At 33.1% G+C, this 17,631-nt stretch overlaps 7 protein-coding genes across 9 annotated transcripts; 4 read left to right on the top strand and 3 right to left on the bottom strand.

Annotated features, from left to right (window-relative positions):
- Window positions 1-2,498: 2,498 nt before the first annotated feature.
- LOC133783683 (photosystem I reaction center subunit IV B, chloroplastic-like) lies at window positions 2,499-4,204 on the top strand. Its single transcript, XM_062223338.1, has 3 exons — window positions 2,499-2,905; window positions 3,773-3,838; window positions 3,947-4,204. The coding sequence occupies exons 1-3, from the start codon at window positions 2,615-2,617 to the stop codon at window positions 4,049-4,051; spliced, it is 462 nt and encodes a 153-aa protein (XP_062079322.1). The 5' UTR covers window positions 2,499-2,614; the 3' UTR covers window positions 4,052-4,204.
- A 364-nt stretch (window positions 4,205-4,568) lies between these two features.
- LOC133783676 (protein LOW PSII ACCUMULATION 1, chloroplastic) lies at window positions 4,569-6,646 on the bottom strand. The gene is made up of 4 exons (XM_062223330.1): window positions 6,345-6,646; window positions 5,647-6,225; window positions 5,507-5,557; window positions 4,569-5,078 (listed from the first exon to the last, which is right to left on the bottom strand). The coding sequence occupies exons 1-4, from the start codon at window positions 6,569-6,571 to the stop codon at window positions 4,937-4,939; spliced, it is 999 nt and encodes a 332-aa protein (XP_062079314.1). The 5' UTR covers window positions 6,572-6,646; the 3' UTR covers window positions 4,569-4,936.
- Window positions 6,647-7,958: 1,312 nt separating this feature from the next.
- On the bottom strand, window positions 7,959-8,975 carry LOC133824800 (glutathione S-transferase U7-like). Its single transcript, XM_062258032.1, has 2 exons — window positions 8,868-8,975; window positions 7,959-8,216 (listed from the first exon to the last, which is right to left on the bottom strand). The coding sequence occupies exons 1-2, from the start codon at window positions 8,973-8,975 to the stop codon at window positions 7,959-7,961; spliced, it is 366 nt and encodes a 121-aa protein (XP_062114016.1).
- A 1,278-nt stretch (window positions 8,976-10,253) lies between these two features.
- Window positions 10,254-11,245, top strand: LOC133783731 (probable glutathione S-transferase). Its single transcript, XM_062223375.1, has 2 exons — window positions 10,254-10,586; window positions 10,660-11,245. Exons 1-2 carry the CDS (start codon window positions 10,278-10,280, stop codon window positions 11,020-11,022), a joined length of 672 nt encoding a protein of 223 aa, XP_062079359.1. The 5' UTR covers window positions 10,254-10,277; the 3' UTR covers window positions 11,023-11,245.
- Window positions 11,246-11,877: 632 nt separating this feature from the next.
- Window positions 11,878-13,469, top strand: LOC133783695 (probable glutathione S-transferase). Of its 3 annotated transcripts, none has more exons than XM_062223347.1 (3): window positions 11,878-12,257; window positions 12,371-12,703; window positions 13,302-13,469. In XM_062223347.1, the coding sequence occupies exons 1-3, from the start codon at window positions 11,946-11,948 to the stop codon at window positions 13,467-13,469; spliced, it is 813 nt and encodes a 270-aa protein (XP_062079331.1). In that variant the 5' UTR covers window positions 11,878-11,945. The 3 variants fall into 3 exon arrangements, with proteins under 3 accessions (XP_062079331.1, XP_062079344.1, XP_062079337.1); XM_062223360.1 differs by having other exon boundaries at window positions 13,238-13,305; XM_062223353.1 differs by having other exon boundaries at window positions 13,243-13,305.
- A 187-nt stretch (window positions 13,470-13,656) lies between these two features.
- On the top strand, window positions 13,657-14,596 carry LOC133783720 (glutathione transferase GST 23-like). Its single transcript, XM_062223369.1, has 2 exons — window positions 13,657-13,983; window positions 14,078-14,596. Exons 1-2 carry the CDS (start codon window positions 13,672-13,674, stop codon window positions 14,435-14,437), a joined length of 672 nt encoding a protein of 223 aa, XP_062079353.1. The 5' UTR covers window positions 13,657-13,671; the 3' UTR covers window positions 14,438-14,596.
- Window positions 14,597-14,661: 65 nt separating this feature from the next.
- On the bottom strand, window positions 14,662-17,050 carry LOC133783742 (monothiol glutaredoxin-S10). The gene is made up of 5 exons (XM_062223385.1): window positions 16,616-17,050; window positions 16,464-16,537; window positions 15,804-15,878; window positions 15,272-15,298; window positions 14,662-14,952 (listed from the first exon to the last, which is right to left on the bottom strand). Exons 1-5 carry the CDS (start codon window positions 16,897-16,899, stop codon window positions 14,876-14,878), a joined length of 537 nt encoding a protein of 178 aa, XP_062079369.1. The 5' UTR covers window positions 16,900-17,050; the 3' UTR covers window positions 14,662-14,875.
- Window positions 17,051-17,631: the final 581 nt, after the last annotated feature.

Below are 17,631 nucleotides of genomic sequence, written 5' to 3' on the forward strand. Positions count from 1 at the left end.
CGGATACGCCCAGTCAGCCAAGGACCTTGAAACAGTCAAGACTCGCACCACATTTGCCAAGAATTTCGGAAAGAAACCACTTGGAGCGAGTCAGACGAATTAGGAAGACGGAGGAATAATGGTAGAGAAAAAGAATAATAAATAAGACCCTCAGGGGTTGAGGAGGGGACATTTGATAACCATTTTACTTTACTTTGTTTTCTTACTGCAACGAAGTACTACTCTTTCCAGGCGATCCAATCAAGCAAGTTGAATCAGTCAGCTTGGTTTGACTCAACCAGACTTAACCCGATCATTGAATTCCGCCATCGTCTTTGTCGTCACTTTGACCATCCTACTACTCATCCATCCATCAATATATCGCTATTTTCATTATAATTTAATTATTTTCAATTAGCTCTCATTACAACCCGACTAACTTGAGCGTCGGAGTCCCTTTGGCTGACACCCCACCAGTGCTCCCAATTGAACTCTCGTCTCTCTCTCTCTGTTTTTGACAGGTTGCTGGTGCCCATCTAATCAATTGTAGGAAATCACCTCTACAGCTACAAACACTTTATTTGTATCTTTTGTTTAGAGTTGTATTTCTCAATTCTCTTATTCTAGTACTTCTCTTATTTATTTGTATTTTCAGTCATAGAGTTGTGACACTATTTAATCAATCTTGTTTATTTGTATTATTTTGTCTAGAATTGTAATTATTCTTACCATTTTCATTGATGCAACACATATTTTCCTAACATTTTTCAGTATATAGGGGCATTATATTTACACCCTAAGAATATATAAAAGGATCCCATTAGTTAAAAAGAATATTTTTAACATTTTTTCTCAATGTTTTTTTCATGTTCTTTATTTTTTTTTCTGTTAATTTTAATATTTTTCTCAGAGTGAGCCTATACGCTGTCTGAAACCTCCAAGAGCAGAGCCGGCCTCACCTTAAGGCCAGTGAGGCAGCTGCCTAGGGCCTAAAATATAGGAGGCCCATTTTTTTATACCATCGTATATATATTAAATATATTTAAATTTAAGATATTTATGGTACAGTTAACTCTTGAAGTTTATTTTTTTAAATATTTTTTAAAACTTTAAAGTGGTGAGTCATGAGTTATACGGTTTAGTGAGAAAAAATAGGTACTGATTAACTTCTTTTGACTTTAATATATTTTATTTTTCATTTCCAATGTAATAACAATATATATATATATACTAACATTTTTTTTTCTTGTTAATAGAAATTGTCATTAATTATAGGTTAACGTTTCAAATTATACTGTTGGTTTGGTAATTGATAGATTTAATTTTATTAATATACCCTTAAAATATTTGTGTATATATATTCCTATTACAATTTTCATAATACACTATTTTATTTCTCTTATTCTCTAAAAGTAAATTTCTCTCATATGCATTATTTCTTTAAGTATTTGGATTCAAGAATCAAAATCTTTCTTCATAATTTTACTAGAAAGCAAAATTCTCCAGCCTCCAGGTTATATAATTCTTACTCATTTGTTTATAATATTTTTCAAATAATATTTTATATTGTTATTATTGTTGTTTTGTTGTTTATTGAGCATAATTTACTAGATAAACTTGAATACAATGATTTGATTAACAAATTTGCATTCCGAAAAGCAAGAAAGATAAATTTTTAAATGAATCAATTATTGTTGTTTATTATTTTTTAATCATTTTGTTTTAATTGATATTCTTGTTAAATTCTATGGCTTGGAGATTGTTCGATGTGAAAAAGTTGGAGAAGAAAATTTGCTTATTGGAGAATTCATCTACAACTCTGAATACTAAATTTGTAGTACTTTTATTTAGAATATTTGACTTTATTAGGTGGGTGTACAAATTTTTGTTTAAATTTTGATGATATATTAATATTAAAAATATAGTTTTTTTCTTCTTCATCAAATGCCCCATTTTAAAATTTTGCCTAAGGCCCCAAAAAACTTTAGGCCGGCCCTGCCCAAGAAAACTTGAGTTTTGCAAGTTTTTAATACTCTTATACAAGTGACTAGTGGACTGTAGTTGATTCACAACCCTAACCACGTAAAAATTTGTGTTTACTTCTTTTTTTTTCTTTAAACTTTATTTTAATTAGTTGTGAGAAAAAACAAGCTAGTCAACACATATATATATATATAATTACGCAATAATTATATAATATTTTTTATTATAGATATAAATTGGTAACTCATAAGGTTTATATAAATACTTTAATAATTAAAAATGAGGCTAATCTAATAAAAAAAAATATAAATTTATTGAAAATAATAATATTAAAAAAAATATTTGTAAAATGAAAAAGAAAATATAAAAAAGGTAAGTAAAAGGGTGTTAAACAAAGAAGCAACGAGTTTGTGTTGTAATCACATTATCCAAAAGGTGTGGATATGGTACATACGTGGCATCACCCTAGTGGAGGAAACGATTCACGGCAACATTTTAGAGATTAGATAATTCCACACAATCTCAGTGAGGCCGGAAAAACCCTTTCTTTTCTATCTTCTTCTCTTTTTTTAATTTATTTTTTTTCCATAAACGAATTTTGTCCAGAAAATATTAAGACCGAAAAAGCTTAGTCAGTGAGCGAAGAGAGAGCATGGCTAGTATGGCGTCGGCTGCCTCGGGGTTCGTACTGACTCCTAACGTGGCCACTACCACCACCAGCAGCACCACCACAGGCGCCGCTATTTCCAGTCGGAGCAGCGTTTCGTTTTTCTATCTAAAGAACAACGCTACCGCCGCCAACAACAGCAGAGCCAACACTAGACTCGTCGTCAGGGCCGCCGACGAAGGAGCTGCGCCACCCGCAGCCACCAAGACAGCACCCGAAGGTGGTGAAGCTTCTAAGCCTAAGCCTCCACCCATTGGACCCAAGAGAGGCGCCAAGGTTTACTCATTTTCCCACCTATTAATTTGATATTTCATTACTGAAATCCCTAATATATGTAATTAGGAGACTTGAATTATAGCATGAACATAAAAAGCATATGTCTTTTGTTAAGATTTAAGATTTAAAATCTATGTTGTTAGCATAGATTTTAAATGTTACCGTTATTTCTGTTACTCCTAACTTCTTTCATTCATTGATTGGACCCAGGAGAGGCACCAAGGTTTACTCATTTTCCCACCTATTAATTTGATATTTCATTACTGAAATCCCTAATATATGCAATTAGGAGACTTAGATTATTGCATGAACATGAAAAGCATATGTCTTTTGTTAAGATTTAACATTTAAAATCTATGTTGTTAGCATAGATTTTAACTGTACCGCTATTTCTGTTACTCATTGATTGGACCCAAGAGAGGCACCAAGGTTAACTCATTTTCCCACCTATTAATTTGATATGATATAGGTACATGTGTGTGTATATATATATATGATATAGGTAATTAGGAGACTTAAATTGTAGCATGAACATGAAAAGCATCTGACTTTAGCTTCTTTTTATTTATTTATATGATTACAACCATTAACTAAAGATTTAACAGTTAAAATCCATGTTGTTAGTATAGGTGTTAGTTAATATAGCTAAGTATGTTCTTACTTCTTAGTTGTTAAGTCTACCGTTATTTCTGTTACATCATTAACTGCACTTTACACAAACTCCTAAGCTCTTTCATTCATTGATACACTGAGTTTTTACTTCACTTTCTATTATCTTACATATATAATATGAGAGAAATCCCAGTTCATTGAGATGGGCAGATCATATTTCAAGCTTTTTTGTAATGGTTTGGTTGATATACACAGGTTAGGATTCTTAGAAGGGAATCCTACTGGTACAAGGATGTTGGCAGTGTTGTAGCTGTTGACCAGGTTTGATCTTTTTCTTAATTGAAAACAATTGTTTCATTATTAATAACAGCAAAAGGATTGATCGTGTACTAAGGTTTAATCAATTCTCTTGTATGTTTGACTAAACAGGACCCAAAGACCCGTTACCCAGTTGTGGTTCGATTCAGCAAGGTTAACTATGCCAGTGTATCTACAAATAACTATGCATTGGATGAGATTGAAGAAGTTAAATGATTTAATATATTTCCAATGTAAATTGTTATTGTAATTCTCAGTTCTCTTGCTATAATTTCTAGTCTTTTTTCTTCTTCTAAGGAATGTGTATCATACTGTGATTTGTTTCTTCTCTCTTCTCCCAAGTTAATGAGAGTATTGCTTACAATCCAACTGATGAGAGTCACAGCATAATTTATTCATTGTAAAACAGCTTCTTCTGCCATGGATTAATCTGATGCAAAAAATTTCTATTTATTATGATTTTAAAAGGAAAGTAAAGATTGAAACAAACCATTTCATTCAAGCGATCATCATAAGGGAAATTCAGTTTTGCCTAAACGGCTTATAACAGTAGCCAACCTACCTTAACATGAAGAAAATTAATGAATAAATTCACAGATGACATGACCAATGAAAATAAGTATTTCTCTTCTTTTTTTGGATCTACCCAATTATGGAAAATATTGATTATGATGATTTTTGGAATCAACACATTAGTTAAAAAAACATGTATGTAATCCATTGAAGACGGTAATAACACACACAAAAGATCATATCTTTTGATATATATTAACAAAACAAAAAGACTTAGCTGCTAGAGATACATTGTACACCAGATGAGTAAGCTATATTTTTCTATATTGATGAACTGCATGACTATGAATCTGAATAACAGTAACTTGTTCTCTTAAAGAAGTACAAATATTTTTTACATTTGTTTCGGTAGTGAAAGTGAGTAAGGCCAAAGATATGTGGAATCAAATGTAAAGATGGATAAGAGCACCATATATCACAGTATGTTATTGGCTAAATCGCTGAGTATATACATGAAGGTGTATGTGAACCAAAATCTCTGCTTGAGAACATTAACCTGTGTACACACAAAAAATGAGAACATGTTCTTCAAAGGACTCTTCCATCCATTCCATCTAGGAGACCTGACCATAATCCCTTCACTGGAGGTAACTGAGCAACAAAAGCATTCCAAGGTGGGTAACCAACGCCACTGCCACGAACTCGACCATCTAGTCTTAGAGATAAATACCTATACAGAACCCAAAAACACAAAAAAAATTCATGACCAGTTTGTTTCTACATATGTGTTGAAAAGTAAGTTACCAAAATAAACTAACTTGACTGTTTTATTGTTAGTTAGAATGTGTTAGCTGTAATATTTTAGTATTAAATGGAGGTCTCTCAATGAAAAAAAATGCTCCAAGAATCTGAGAGTGTGTGGTGTGTGAAAACCAGGCTGAGTGAGAGACTCCATTGTTTGTACTATTCTATTCTATTCATCATTGTAGAGAACATCAACTACTCAAAAGGAAGTTCAAAGAGGACTTAGGCTCTTCATTTCTGGTTGTTGCTTCTTGGGTGTGTGTGTGTAGAGGGGTTAGATTTCTCTGCACTATGACTAGTGCAAAACCTTAAACACATTGGAGAAAAATAACATAAAAATAAACAAACACTTACACAGGAGAGTCAGGGGAGACATTAGCCATCTTCTTCTGCTCATTTAACCACCTAATTATACAAGAAAAGAGAAAATGAGAGCAGAAAACAACAGCAAAATTGATTAGTTTTCTTTTCTGAATTGTGTATTATAGCCTTACTCGGACCATGCAGACACATCATAAGTTCTCAGCTGCCATAGCTTCTTCCTATTAGGACTAGTAGTCTCACTTGTCTTCTCATCACTCTCTTCGTACTCAAACTTAGGCACATTCCCATCAGTAGAAAATGGTACCACAAGCACTCCACGTTCCAAAAGCCCTTCGGTAAAAGGCTGGCTCAGTCTAAATGACTCAGAGATATAAGACTCAGGGCCAGCACAGATCACAAGCCGAGCAATGCCTCTCAATGAACTTAGAGGAATCACTCTCTTATCGTCCACTCTCAGCTTCAGATTCGAAAGGCTTTCCTCTCGAGATAGCCTAGCCAACTGTGCATTTTTGGCATTGTTTTCTCTTGAATAAAGAAAAGCAAAGATCAATACTGCTCCCACGTCTATGGCCAGACCCTTTGAGATTTCAGTCACTTCTGCTGCTCTCGATGGATTTGTCAACGCACCAATCAACTGGGTGGTCGCAATGAGTCCTCCAAGACCAGCACTCGCTATGAATGCTACGTAGAAGAACATCCGAACTGAGCGAAACGGAGTCAGAACTTCACTTCTTATCCTTGCTGTGGAACTGAGAAAACAACACTAAATTATGATCAAAACCAGAAATAAAAACAACCCCATTTCTTGTTTTTCCTGAATAATCTCGTGGAGATAGAAAAACCCAAGAAGGAGAGACAGTGAAAGAACCTAATTTCGGAGGACGAGGTTGGCTTATCCGTAGCAGAGCAAGTAATGGTAGAAAAAGCTTGCTTTGGCTCTGGTAGAGCTTGAAATGGTACACTGGTAGAAGGGAAGAGCAAAAATTTGGCTCTTTGTTTGATAATTTGGCTGCAGATTCTGGAATTGTGGACTTTGTGGCGAGCAATGTTTGGAGTTCTAACAATGTTAAACAGGGCAGCCACTGCAGAAGCCATGGCTACTGCTATGAAGTTCTGAGCTTTTTTTTGCTTCTTTTTTTGTACAACGGAAGCTGAGTTTGGTTGGCAGTGAATCCCATGTTTGGATGATCACAAAGTTGCCACGTTTTATAGCTGCGACCTCCCAACAGACAATAGGTAACAAGTAGTAGACTAATAACAACCTTTTTCATTTGCAATGTCGTTTTATATGCTATCAACCACTAAAACGACAGAAAATCAAAATCTGACAAATCCAGTAGTATTGTTTTTGTTTACTGCATAATCTAATATTACTAAAAGTAATTAAGCAAGACAAGACTTAATTAGGGTGTTTTGGAACATATATCCTTTGTTGTTGTGTTTGTGTCCCAATTCTATCTAATCCGAATTTCTAATATTTATAAGAATAAACTCTTTTATATATATATAGAGTCAAATACTACTGACAATTTTTTTTGCTAATACTAGTGTTTTGACAAAAGTTTGTTTGGATAGTTATAAATTATAATTTTTCAATATTACATTGTATATTGTAGTTATTTAAAGTATAACACATATTTTTAAGAAATTCAGAATAATTTACGATGCCAAAAATAAAGTTCAAACAGTCGAATTTTCCACAAGTGTCTGTTTTTTAGTGCACGCGAGCAACAAACTATTTGAACCTTGTTTTCAGTACCTTAAATTATTTAGAATTTCTTAAAACTTTGTGAGATGTTCTAAATGACTACAATATATACATTCATAATAAAAAATTAAAATTTATAACTATTCACAAACCAAAACTAACTTTTGTCAATACCAATGTTGACAAAAATCCGTAACATCGCAGTCGTTTTATATATATATATATATTATTAAAGAATATACTTTTTTTTATGATAATTTTAGTATTATGATCGGAATGACAAAATAATTAGTGCTAAAATTACACTATTTTTGTATAGGTTCAATTCAAATTTTGTAATATGAGTTGGTTACTAACTAGAAAAGAACAGAGAAATTAAAGTAAAACTCAATTATTTAATCAGTCAAACATTGTGTTTTACAAGCCTCGAACTTTTTATTTAAATACGAAAGTATGACAATCAAATATAATTCGATGATTGGATGGCTGTGAGGATGAGGGAGGTTGTTCTTGAAAGTTGGGTTTTGCTTGAAATTCTTAATCCAATTATGAATACGAGGAAACTCATGTTCTTCCAACACTTTCACACCCACAATTTCTTCAACCACTCCAAACGAGTTGTCTCCACCCAAAAATGTCAAATAGCAACTAATCACGAGGTGACATTTCATGTAGTGTTAGACACTTTAAGATGCCAAATAATAACACTTTTTATTTAGTACCAAAAGTAGAATTTTTATTTAGTACCAAAAGTAGAATGATTGGATCACTTAATTAGACTGGTCTTAGACTCAAGAACATTCTGTGAGGATCAGGGAGGTTGTTCTTGATAGTTAGGTTCTGCTTGAAATTCTTAATCCAGTTATGAATACGAGGAAACTCATGTTCTTCCAACACTTTCACACCCACAATTTCTTCAACCACTCCAAACGAGGTCGCTATAACTCCAATGGCCAAGTCATTGAAACCAATTCTCTCCAAAACCTTGCTCTTCAATAATTCTAAGTAGGGGTGTTCATAAAACTGTCCACACTGCACAAACCACCCACACCGCACTGCAATTTGCGGTTTAGAACTTAGAACCCTTCGCAGTGCGGTTGCGGTTTGTATTTTTGCCAAACCACGCTGTGCGATACGGTTTGCGGTTTTAAATTTTATAAATGCGGTTCAAACTACACCGCACCACATCATTATATATATTAACTTTTTTATATTATTTTTTTTTCAATTTTACTACATTTAAAGTTAATGCATAAATATTTATATAGTATAATATAATATACACAATATCTAGAAAAAAATATAATGTTTCATAGGATGCTAACACATATTCTACTTCAATCTAAAGATATTCCTCCTTAATTAAAATAATATTTACTTTTATATTACATTTTTTATTTGTTATTAGTTTGTTATATTTTTATTGTTTTGCTTAAAGTTTATTAGCTTGTTGTACATTTAATTATTTTGTTAAACACTCTATGGTAATGAGATTTATTATGAATATTTCTTAATTATAATATTTAATTGTTAAATTATTTGGCGATAGTTATAAACCACCCACACCGCACCGCACCACACCGCATTTTTGCGGTGCGGTTTGAGGTTTATGCAATGCGGGTTGTGGTTTGGAAAATTGTTCAAACCTCATATGCGGTGCGGTCCAAAAAATTAGAGAAAAACCGTACCACCCGCACGACAAACACCCATAATTCTAAGCACTTCTCTAACACCTCTGCTTGCCTTCTCTTTCTCTTCTTCCCCAGCCAAATAGAATGTTGCAAATTCCATTTCCTGAAAATCCCACATGATAAAACTTAGATATAAACTAAACAACATATAAAATAGTGATGTACACGGGCCGAAGAATTGGCGGGGAGTGTTCCCCCGTCCCCGTCCTATCCCCGCTTATTCACCGTCGGGGGCGGGGTGAGGAACCTCTATTAGGGTAAGAAATCTCCAAGGAGAACCCATTTATTTAAAAAAAATTAAATTAAAAGTCATAAATTATATATAAATTAAAATATTTCACAATATTAATTATTTAAAATATTAAACATTATCGTAAATAAAATTTAAAATATTAAAAAAGTTACTACTATACTATAATAGCACATAAATAAAGATATAAAATACATATAAAATGTTATACAAATATATAAAAATTTAAACGGATCCGTCGGAATAAAGACAGGACATTTAATATTTGGGAATTAAAAATTATCCTCGTCTCTGCCCCGTTTCCCCGCCCCCCATGGTGAATAGCTTCACTTCTTCCATGTCTTTCCAACAACTCTACTAATTCTCTCTCTTTGGTGATTCACAGCTTTAGTTTGTTCATTTTATAGGAGTGTTATATCTTTAAAATTCTTTCTCATAAATGATAATAATGTGTACTTAACAGGAAGTTTCGTTTGGAGTTGAACTTTCTAAGCATACTGTTTGGTTGAATTTTCAATCCACACATCACAAATGTCAAATTATGATTCAATCACTGTTAACACAATTTGTCAACAACAAGATAATCTTTTTTTAAATCAGTACCCTTTGACTTGAATTTAGAATGCATATATAGTCAAGATAATATTTTTAAACTATTTGTTACTTATATATTTTGAAATTATTATTTTAGTACAATGAGTTTACAATAATGCTTATTTGGTATATTATATTTTGAAATTATACATATTTAATACTCATATTTTAAATTCATAAATATTTAGTACCCTAAACTCAAATTTAATTAATAAAATTTACTAATTTAATCAAACTGCTCAATTATATGAATTTCAAATTTAAATTTAATTACTTAATTACACATAAATAATGATAGCTTGATTATATCGACAAAATCTTATCTATAAAATCTGAGTCTAGGGTATCAAATATGTATGATTTTAAAATACAAATTACCATATGAGTATTATTAATAACAAAAAGTAACAAAACGATACTTTATAAAAATACAGGGTACCAAACGAAACGAGTAAATTCCCGATTTTCCTATTCTTGAAAGAACTTATAAATACCAGCCAAATTAATAACAGTGCCTGCACTAAAAGGGATATTTCATTAACCAATTCTGGTTAGGAAATGGAAGAAGTGAAGCTACTTGGAGCTTGGCCTAGCCCATTTTGTTACAGAATCATATGGGCTCTAAAACTAAAGGGTGTTGACTATGAATACATAGAAGAGGATCTCTTCAACAAGAGTGATCTTCTTCTACAGTACAACCCAGTTCACAAGAAGGTCCCAGTGCTCATTCATGGTGGAAAACCAATACCAGAGTCATCTGTTATACTTGAGTACATTGAGGAGACTTGGCCACACAATCCACTAATTCCTGGTGACCCTTATGAGAGGGCTATGGCTAGGTTTTGGACAAAGTTCATAGATGACAAGGTAACAAAAAATTAGTTTGATTCATTATAAAAGAATAGTACTAATGATGATATTGGCATACTTGGTTCTGCAGGACCCAACTTTTTTTGCCTTCTTTCAAACTGTGGGAGAAGAACAAGAGAAGGCAACAGAAGAAGCCAGAGAAGTGTTGAAAGTGATCGAAGAACATGGTCTAAAGGAGAGAAAATTCTTGGGGGGTGAGAAAGTAGGGATGGCAGACTTGGCCTTGGGATGGATAGCTGGTTGGCTTGAAAAAATGGAAGAAGCACTTGGTGGTGTGAAGCTCTTGGAGGCTCATAGTCTTCCTCTGTTAATGGCTTGGATCAAGAATTTTAGAGATGTCCCAGAAATCAGAGACAACTTTCCTGATGGTCATCAATTGTTGCCCTATTTTAAAGGCCTAAGAGAAAGGTTTATTGTTCAAGCAACAGTGTAAAACAACAGTGATTAGTGCAGTTTGGAGTTGAGTTCTATTGTTCAATAATTTGAAGAAGAAGAAGTTCAAGACATGGTCAAGAGTCAAAGTTTTGAAAAAATAAATATGATATGTTTGTATGATTGTGCAATTATTTTATACTAAACAGAAAACAGTCATATTTGACCACAAGTGGCACATTAAAATAAACATTTGTTTTCTTGAGCAAAAAATAATGATAAAGCATATTTTTTTTATTTGGAAAATATTGATGCTGTTTGCTAACAATTAAAAGATTAATTTTTTATTTAATTAATTAAAAATTTGAGAATTAAATATAAAATGTGTTTGGTAATTTTATTTTTATTTATTATTTTTTAAAATTTATTAAATTTTGTAAATAAAATTTTTTGATTTTCAAATTTTTTTAAATCGTTTTCAACTTTTTCTTTCTTTTTGCATTTCTTTTATTCAAATCAACACATCTAACAAAAAAAATAAAAATTATCGAACAAGTTTACTATTTTTTAAAAATAAAGAAACAAATATAAAATAATATTTTTATTTTTGTGTTTAAAAAATTCAAAAACAAAAATTTTAACAATTACAATTATTATTTTGGCTTTTTTTTTCACAAATAAGTAATTAGATTTTGTGTTTTATTAAATAATAATTTTTATCATATATTTTATAAAATAAATTAAAATAATATTTTAAAATTAATTTTAATTAAAATATTTTCATTCTCGTACCGTTAGTGAAGTAATAAGTTTAAATATGCAAATAAAACGGTCAATGAATTAAGAATAATATATTATATTTGAATTTTTTTAACAAAACAAAATACAAAGCTTATTTTGCAAGTACACAGTACAAACTGATATTTTCCAGTTTCTTTTTCTTACATATCTTTTTGGCAGGAAGATAGGGTAAGAGTTCAAAAAATGGAAGAAGTGAAGGTGGTGGGATTCTGGGCTAGTCCATACGTTTACAGGGTCATCTGGGCTCTAAAACTTAAGGGTATTAAGTTTGAGTACATCGAAGAAGATATATTTAACAAGAGCGATTTGCTTCTGCAACTTAACCCTGTACATAAGAAAGTTCCAGTTTTCATTCATGGTGGAAAACCAATTGCAGAGTCCATTGTTATTCTTGAATATATTGACGAGATGTGGCCTCAAAACCCTCTGCTGCTACCAGATGATCCCATGGAGAGAGCCATTTCCCGGTTTTGGATTAAGTTTGGAGACGATGAGGTAAACCTACTGTGAATGTGATAGCTATGTGGTTGTGTGTGTGTGTGTGTGTTATTTTTTTCACTGGACTTGACTGGTGTGACTGACTAAAACTGCTTCTTTGTGTAATTTAGAGGAAACGTTTTTTTGGGTTCTTGAAAAAGACAGGAGAAGAGCAAGAAAAAGCCACCATAGACGCCCATAATCATCTAAAAATCTTGGAAGAGAAAGTCCTTGGGGAGAAGAAGTTTTTTGGGGGCAACAGCATAGGAATGGCTGACTTAGCCTTTGGGTGGCTAGCTTTCTGGCCCGAGGTTGTGGGAGAAGTAGCTGGTGTCACACTACTTGAACACAGCAGCTTCCCAAACTTGATGGCTTGGATTGAAAACTTCAAAAATGTTGCTGTGATCAAAGAAAGCCATCCTGATCCACATCGGCTCTTAGGGTACTTCAGAGGCATAAGAGAGGTGTATCTTTCACTCCCAACATCATAAACAATTCTAATGATCAAAATGTATAAGCTAAAGCTACTACTTCAACTAATATGGGGTGAAGTTTTTGGGGTAGTGTTGGTGCTTCTGTTGCTCAAAGACCATCTTAATCTATTTCTGCTTGGCCCTTTTGTTTTCTTATCTAATAACAGATTTCACCTGCTTCATCTTTCTGTTAGATTCACATAATCACAGGCATGAATACAGATTTTCTCACATGAAATGGGATTATCGTTTATTCATGAACAAACCAATTCTTTCTAACAAATGATAACGTGGGAGTACTTTTACTGGAAATTTCGTTTACAGTTGAACTTTCAATCCATACAAGTGTCAGCTACAAGATAATTTATTTTAATACATACTCTTTGATTTGAATTTAGAATGCATATATAGTCAAAACAAGATAATATTTATATGTTGCCTTTGACAATGAGAGGTTTGGTTTCCCTAATGTTTGAAAGAGCTTATACATACCAACAAAATTAATATGGTAATTTTATTAACCAGTTCAGGTTAGGAAATGGAATTATATGAGCTGTAAAACTAAAGGGTGTTGAGTATGAATATGTAGAAGAGGATCTCTTCAACAAGAGTGATCTACTTTTACAGTATAACCCAGTTCACAAGAAGATTTCAGTGCTCGTTCATGGTGGACAAAGTTCATAGATGGCAAGGTAACAAAAAATTAATGACAATTCCAAGAAGAAGTTCGAGTCATGGTCAAGAGTCAAAGTTATGACAAAAAATATGGTAGGTTTATATGATCATGCAATTATTTTATACTAAACAGTCATTTTTATACTTTATAGTCATACTTAGCACATTAAAATAAGCATTTTTTTCTCACATATCTTCTATGAGTAGTTGATCAAAACAAGACAGACCGACCAAGCATTTAAAAACTCACCTTGGTAGGAAGATAGAGGAAAAGTTCATCAAAAATGGAAGAAGTGAAGGTAGTGGGATTCTGGGCTAGTCCATACGTTTACAGGGTTATCTGGGCTCTAAAACTTAAGGGTGTCAAGTTTGAATATATTGAAGAAGATATATTTGACAAGAGCGATTTGCTTCTGCAACTTAACCCTGTACACAAGAAAGTTCCAGTTTTCATTCATGGTGGAAAACCAATTGCAGAGTCCATGGTTATTCTTGAATATATTGATGAGATGTGGCCTCAAAACCCTCTGCTGCTACCAGATGATCCAAACGAGAGAGCGACCTCCCGGTTTTGGACCAAGTTTGGAGACGATGAGGTAAATATACAAGTTAAACTACTGTAAAAACTGTTTTTTTTTTAACTTGACTGGTGTGACTGATCACAACTGCTTCTTTTTTTGTGTAAATTAGAGGAAGCACTTTTTTGGGTTCTTGAGGAAGACAGGAGAAGAGCAAGAAAAAGCCATCAAAGATGCCCAAAATTCTCTAAAAATCTTGGAAGAGAATGCCCTTGGGGAGAAGAAGTTTTTTGGGGGCAACAACATAGGAATGACTGACTTAGCCTTTGGGTGGCTAGCTTTGTGCCTTGAGGTTATGGGAGAGGCAGCTGGTGTTAAACTACTTGAACACAACAGCTTCCCTCGCTTGATGGCTTGGATTGAAAACTTCAAGAATGTTGCTGTGATCAAAGAAAACCGTCCCGATCAACATCGGTTGTTAGGGTATTTGAAAGGCCTAAGAGAGATGTATCTTTCACTCCCTACATCTTAAACTATTCTAATTATCAAAATGTATTAGCTACTTCAATTACTAATATGGGGTGAAGCTTATGGGGGTAGTGTTGGTGCTTCTGTTCCTCCAAGATCATCTTTATCTATTTCCCCTTGGCCTTGTTTTCTTATCTAATAATAACAGATTTCACCTGCTTCATCTTTCTGTTCGATTCGCATAATCATAAACTAACCTCAGCAAGAGGAAAGGCATACTAATACACATTTTCTCAAATCAAATTGGATTATCAATTAATCATGAACAAATCAAGCCAATAAGGTTCTTACTGCGTTCTTATATGAAACATAAAGCTACAAATGTGCAAGTTGAAACATAAAGCTACAAATGTGCAAGTTGAAACATAAAACTACAAATGTGCAAGTTCGGAGTCATATTGCAAGGCCATTGAAATCTTTAAACAAAAATTTGCTCAGCAAGCTAGCTTTGTGCCTTTTTATTTTTGATTTCTGCCAGCAAAGGTTCAAGTTCTCCTTTCCTGTGTAGCTTCACAGTTTCTGCATAGGAAATAAGCAGCCACAAAAAAGATGAGTCTTTTTTTTTTCCCTAAGCAAAGTGCATATTGCCAAAATGTAGAGAGAACTCATTCATGGGCATGCTTGGATATATTTTTATGAATTATATATATTTCTTTCTTTTTTTTCTATTTTTTTTAAAAGGGCAAAACATAAAAGAAAAAAATTGTTATCATACAAGGCCAAAGGTTTTCTAAAGAAAATAAAGTTTTCCTAAAAAAATAATATAGTGAGGGTTTTGGCTAGTATATTAGTGTTTGCAAATTAAAAGGAAAAAAACTAGTACAGGAAGAAGTTGTACCTGAACAGCCACCAATGTGTTTGCCCCCTGCTCATGAATTTGAAAAAAGAAAAACTTGAGCTTTTAGTCTCACTAAACATCAATTCAAATAAAACATTGTATTGCAACTAAAGGAAAGCAAGATCACTGTGCCACAAGTTGAAAATGCCCTGATTTCTGTTCTAAAAGTGGACTTCATGAAAGAAAATGACCTCAAAAAAAGAGTCAAATTTAAAAGCCAGCTTTAACAATAACAGCCAGACGAAATCAAGCATACTGCCAGTGGTTTAACAGTCCAGATGTATTTTGCATGCCTATACACATATCATATGTTTGCTAATACTATGCATTTGAAAATGGGAATTCTTTCTGCCTTTTCTACATGTGAACATCAGTCAATGCTAAAAATACAAAAATGATAACGATAAAATTGATAATGGAGAACAGTCTACCATGTTGCAATGAAGAAGGGAAAAGGGAAATGCATTTCTAATCTTTTGTGCAAATAAAATTTCAAGATGTTCTCAGGTAAGCATTAAAAGGCCCTACTTACCAATAAAAACATTGGGTACTGTATGTTGTCCTGTAAGCCTCTCCAAAAGTTTCTGTAACTGTGGCCCCTGGGCACCTGAGGGAGTAGAATACAAGTTTAAAATTAAAAACGATGAAACATCAGAAGAGAAAGTACTGCCTCTAAAGATTAATCACAATGAAGTACCAAAGAGAAGAAAAGTAAAAAGAATTCAATTCACATCTGAATAAGCAAGGTGTAGATACTTTGGAATATCTAACTATACATCAGTTAAAAAGGAAAATTTTCCCAGATAGATGTCACTTATAGTATATTAAAATAACTTATTTTTATTAGTTCCTTATGTAAGAAAATAAAGAGAATACAAGAACTCAATCCCAAAAGACTGATTCATGGCTTGTAATCCCTCGTGTTCTGTTGCATTAAAATTCTCAGATTGGTTTAGTGGTTACAATGTTGTTCACCAAGAAAACTATATCCAGCAGTGGAGGGTGTGTGTGACTGTTTTTGACTATGTTATTCACACTTCCATAAATGAGACAATGTTCTTGTTGATTCTTCTTATGTAGGACCAAATTTTCAATAAACGCACTAATCAACTTCATAATTCAACAACACCCATCTCACATATTCCTATTGATTAGAGCTAGAGTTATAGACAAGAGTGAAAAGAATACACACCCATCTCGTCCAATTCAATGACCAGCGGCTCTACACCAAGTCTGTTGAACAGCGTTTTCACCTCGGTCGAATACCTTCAAAACAACACGATTCGAATAAATCATTTCTTTTAAAGCATGGGAAGAAGAGGTCTCAAGGGGATTTGAACTTACGAACACCATGTTTTGGAGTAAACAACAACTGGGTTTTCCTCCAAAGTCTTCTTCACGGTCTCTTCAAGCCGAGACCCGAAGGAGGAAGACATGGCTTGAACCGAGATGGGTCTGCTCCTTCTCGAGCCATGGATGCTCAAAAGGCTTGTGCTCGACCAGTTTCCGGAAGTGCAAGCGTTGTGCAAAGGAATTGGGCAAACAGAGGCCTTGATTGCAGAAGAGAGAGTGCGAGGAGCGTTGAGAGCGACGGAGGTGAAATGGGTCAGATTAGATGAGACCGCCATTGTTGAAGATTTGGTATCTTGCTTTCAGTGAGGTTCTTTTCTTCTACAACTTTCTTGGAGTTCTTCCTTTTCTTCTACTTTTCTTGCCTTTATTTGGGGTCTCTCTATATTTATATATAAAATTCGTACTTGGTTTGGACTTTGGAGCTCTCTTCTTCAGTTTTTCGTTACAGTGATTAATCTGATTAATCAAGATTCAGTTACAGGGATTAATCAGAGATTTTGCTTAGTAATCGGAGTTGAAGACTAATTGCATAAGTTGGGCCTATGGGCCGTGAAACTATCGAACTACCACAAAAATAACCTTAAATTAGAAAAATATCACTATTTTCTAATATTTGTAAAAATATTATCACATTCGTTTTCTCATTTTCCTCTCTTTTGTTTTCTTTGCTTTTCTCATTGCAATGAAATAAATTTTTTTTTTTCCCTAAATGTGGCCTTTATGCTATTTGCAAAAATATAGAGATTATATATTTTTTAATTTGTATGAAAAAAATTATTAAACAAAAAAACAAAGGAAAATTTACAAAAATACATTAACATTTAAAAAATATATGAAAAGTACGGTAGATTACAAAAATACGGAACTTTTATGAAAAACATGGAGTGGCAAAAGCGTAAATACGGAGTAACAGTGAAATACAACTTTTTTTGTTAATAGTCGTTACAAATTCGTAAACATGTGTTACAGATACGTAAACCAGCAACATAAAAATATTTTTGTAAACA

The sequence above is a fragment of the Humulus lupulus genome, chromosome 1 (genome assembly GCF_963169125.1).
Source record: "Humulus lupulus chromosome 1, drHumLupu1.1, whole genome shotgun sequence".
Classification (NCBI taxonomy): domain Eukaryota; kingdom Viridiplantae; phylum Streptophyta; class Magnoliopsida; order Rosales; family Cannabaceae; genus Humulus; species Humulus lupulus.

What these genes read in the sequence shown, in the direction of transcription:
- LOC133783676 (XM_062223330.1), bottom strand. Translation starts at nt 6,571, where the DNA reads ATGGCTTCTGCAGTGGCTGCCCTGTTTAACATTGTTAGAACTCCAAAC. An exon ending in GATGTGTCTGCATGGTCCGA is followed by an intron (nt 5,558 to 5,646) that starts GTAAGGCTATAA and finishes TTGTATAATTAG; the next exon opens with GTGGTTAAATGAGCAGAAGA. An exon ending in GTCTCCCCTGACTCTCCTGT is followed by an intron (nt 5,079 to 5,506) that starts GTAAGTGTTTGT and finishes GGTTCTGTATAG; the next exon opens with GTATTTATCTCTAAGACTAG.
- LOC133783720 (XM_062223369.1), top strand. Translation starts at nt 13,672, where the DNA reads ATGGAAGAAGTGAAGGTAGTGGGATTCTGGGCTAGTCCATACGTTTAC. An exon ending in CCAAGTTTGGAGACGATGAG is followed by an intron (nt 13,984 to 14,077) that starts GTAAATATACAA and finishes TGTGTAAATTAG; the next exon opens with AGGAAGCACTTTTTTGGGTT.
- LOC133783683 (XM_062223338.1), top strand. Translation starts at nt 2,615, where the DNA reads ATGGCTAGTATGGCGTCGGCTGCCTCGGGGTTCGTACTGACTCCTAAC. An exon ending in GACCCAAGAGAGGCGCCAAG is followed by an intron (nt 2,906 to 3,772) that starts GTTTACTCATTT and finishes TGATATACACAG; the next exon opens with GTTAGGATTCTTAGAAGGGA. An exon ending in GTGTTGTAGCTGTTGACCAG is followed by an intron (nt 3,839 to 3,946) that starts GTTTGATCTTTT and finishes TTGACTAAACAG; the next exon opens with GACCCAAAGACCCGTTACCC.
- LOC133824800 (XM_062258032.1), bottom strand. Translation starts at nt 8,975, where the DNA reads ATGGAATTTGCAACATTCTATTTGGCTGGGGAAGAAGAGAAAGAGAAG. An exon ending in TTTGTCGTGCGGGTGGTACG is followed by an intron (nt 8,217 to 8,867) that starts GTTTTTCTCTAA and finishes TGGTTTGTGCAG; the next exon opens with TGTGGACAGTTTTATGAACA.
- LOC133783695 (XM_062223347.1), top strand. Translation starts at nt 11,946, where the DNA reads ATGGAAGAAGTGAAGGTGGTGGGATTCTGGGCTAGTCCATACGTTTAC. An exon ending in TTAAGTTTGGAGACGATGAG is followed by an intron (nt 12,258 to 12,370) that starts GTAAACCTACTG and finishes TGTGTAATTTAG; the next exon opens with AGGAAACGTTTTTTTGGGTT. An exon ending in ACTTCAGAGGCATAAGAGAG is followed by an intron (nt 12,704 to 13,301) that starts GTGTATCTTTCA and finishes ATGAATATGTAG; the next exon opens with AAGAGGATCTCTTCAACAAG.
- LOC133783731 (XM_062223375.1), top strand. Translation starts at nt 10,278, where the DNA reads ATGGAAGAAGTGAAGCTACTTGGAGCTTGGCCTAGCCCATTTTGTTAC. An exon ending in CAAAGTTCATAGATGACAAG is followed by an intron (nt 10,587 to 10,659) that starts GTAACAAAAAAT and finishes TTGGTTCTGCAG; the next exon opens with GACCCAACTTTTTTTGCCTT.
- LOC133783742 (XM_062223385.1), bottom strand. Translation starts at nt 16,899, where the DNA reads ATGGCGGTCTCATCTAATCTGACCCATTTCACCTCCGTCGCTCTCAAC. An exon ending in TACTCCAAAACATGGTGTTC is followed by an intron (nt 16,538 to 16,615) that starts GTAAGTTCAAAT and finishes GTTGTTTTGAAG; the next exon opens with GTATTCGACCGAGGTGAAAA. An exon ending in ACACATTGGTGGCTGTTCAG is followed by an intron (nt 14,953 to 15,271) that starts GTACAACTTCTT and finishes TTTCCTATGCAG; the next exon opens with AAACTGTGAAGCTACACAGG.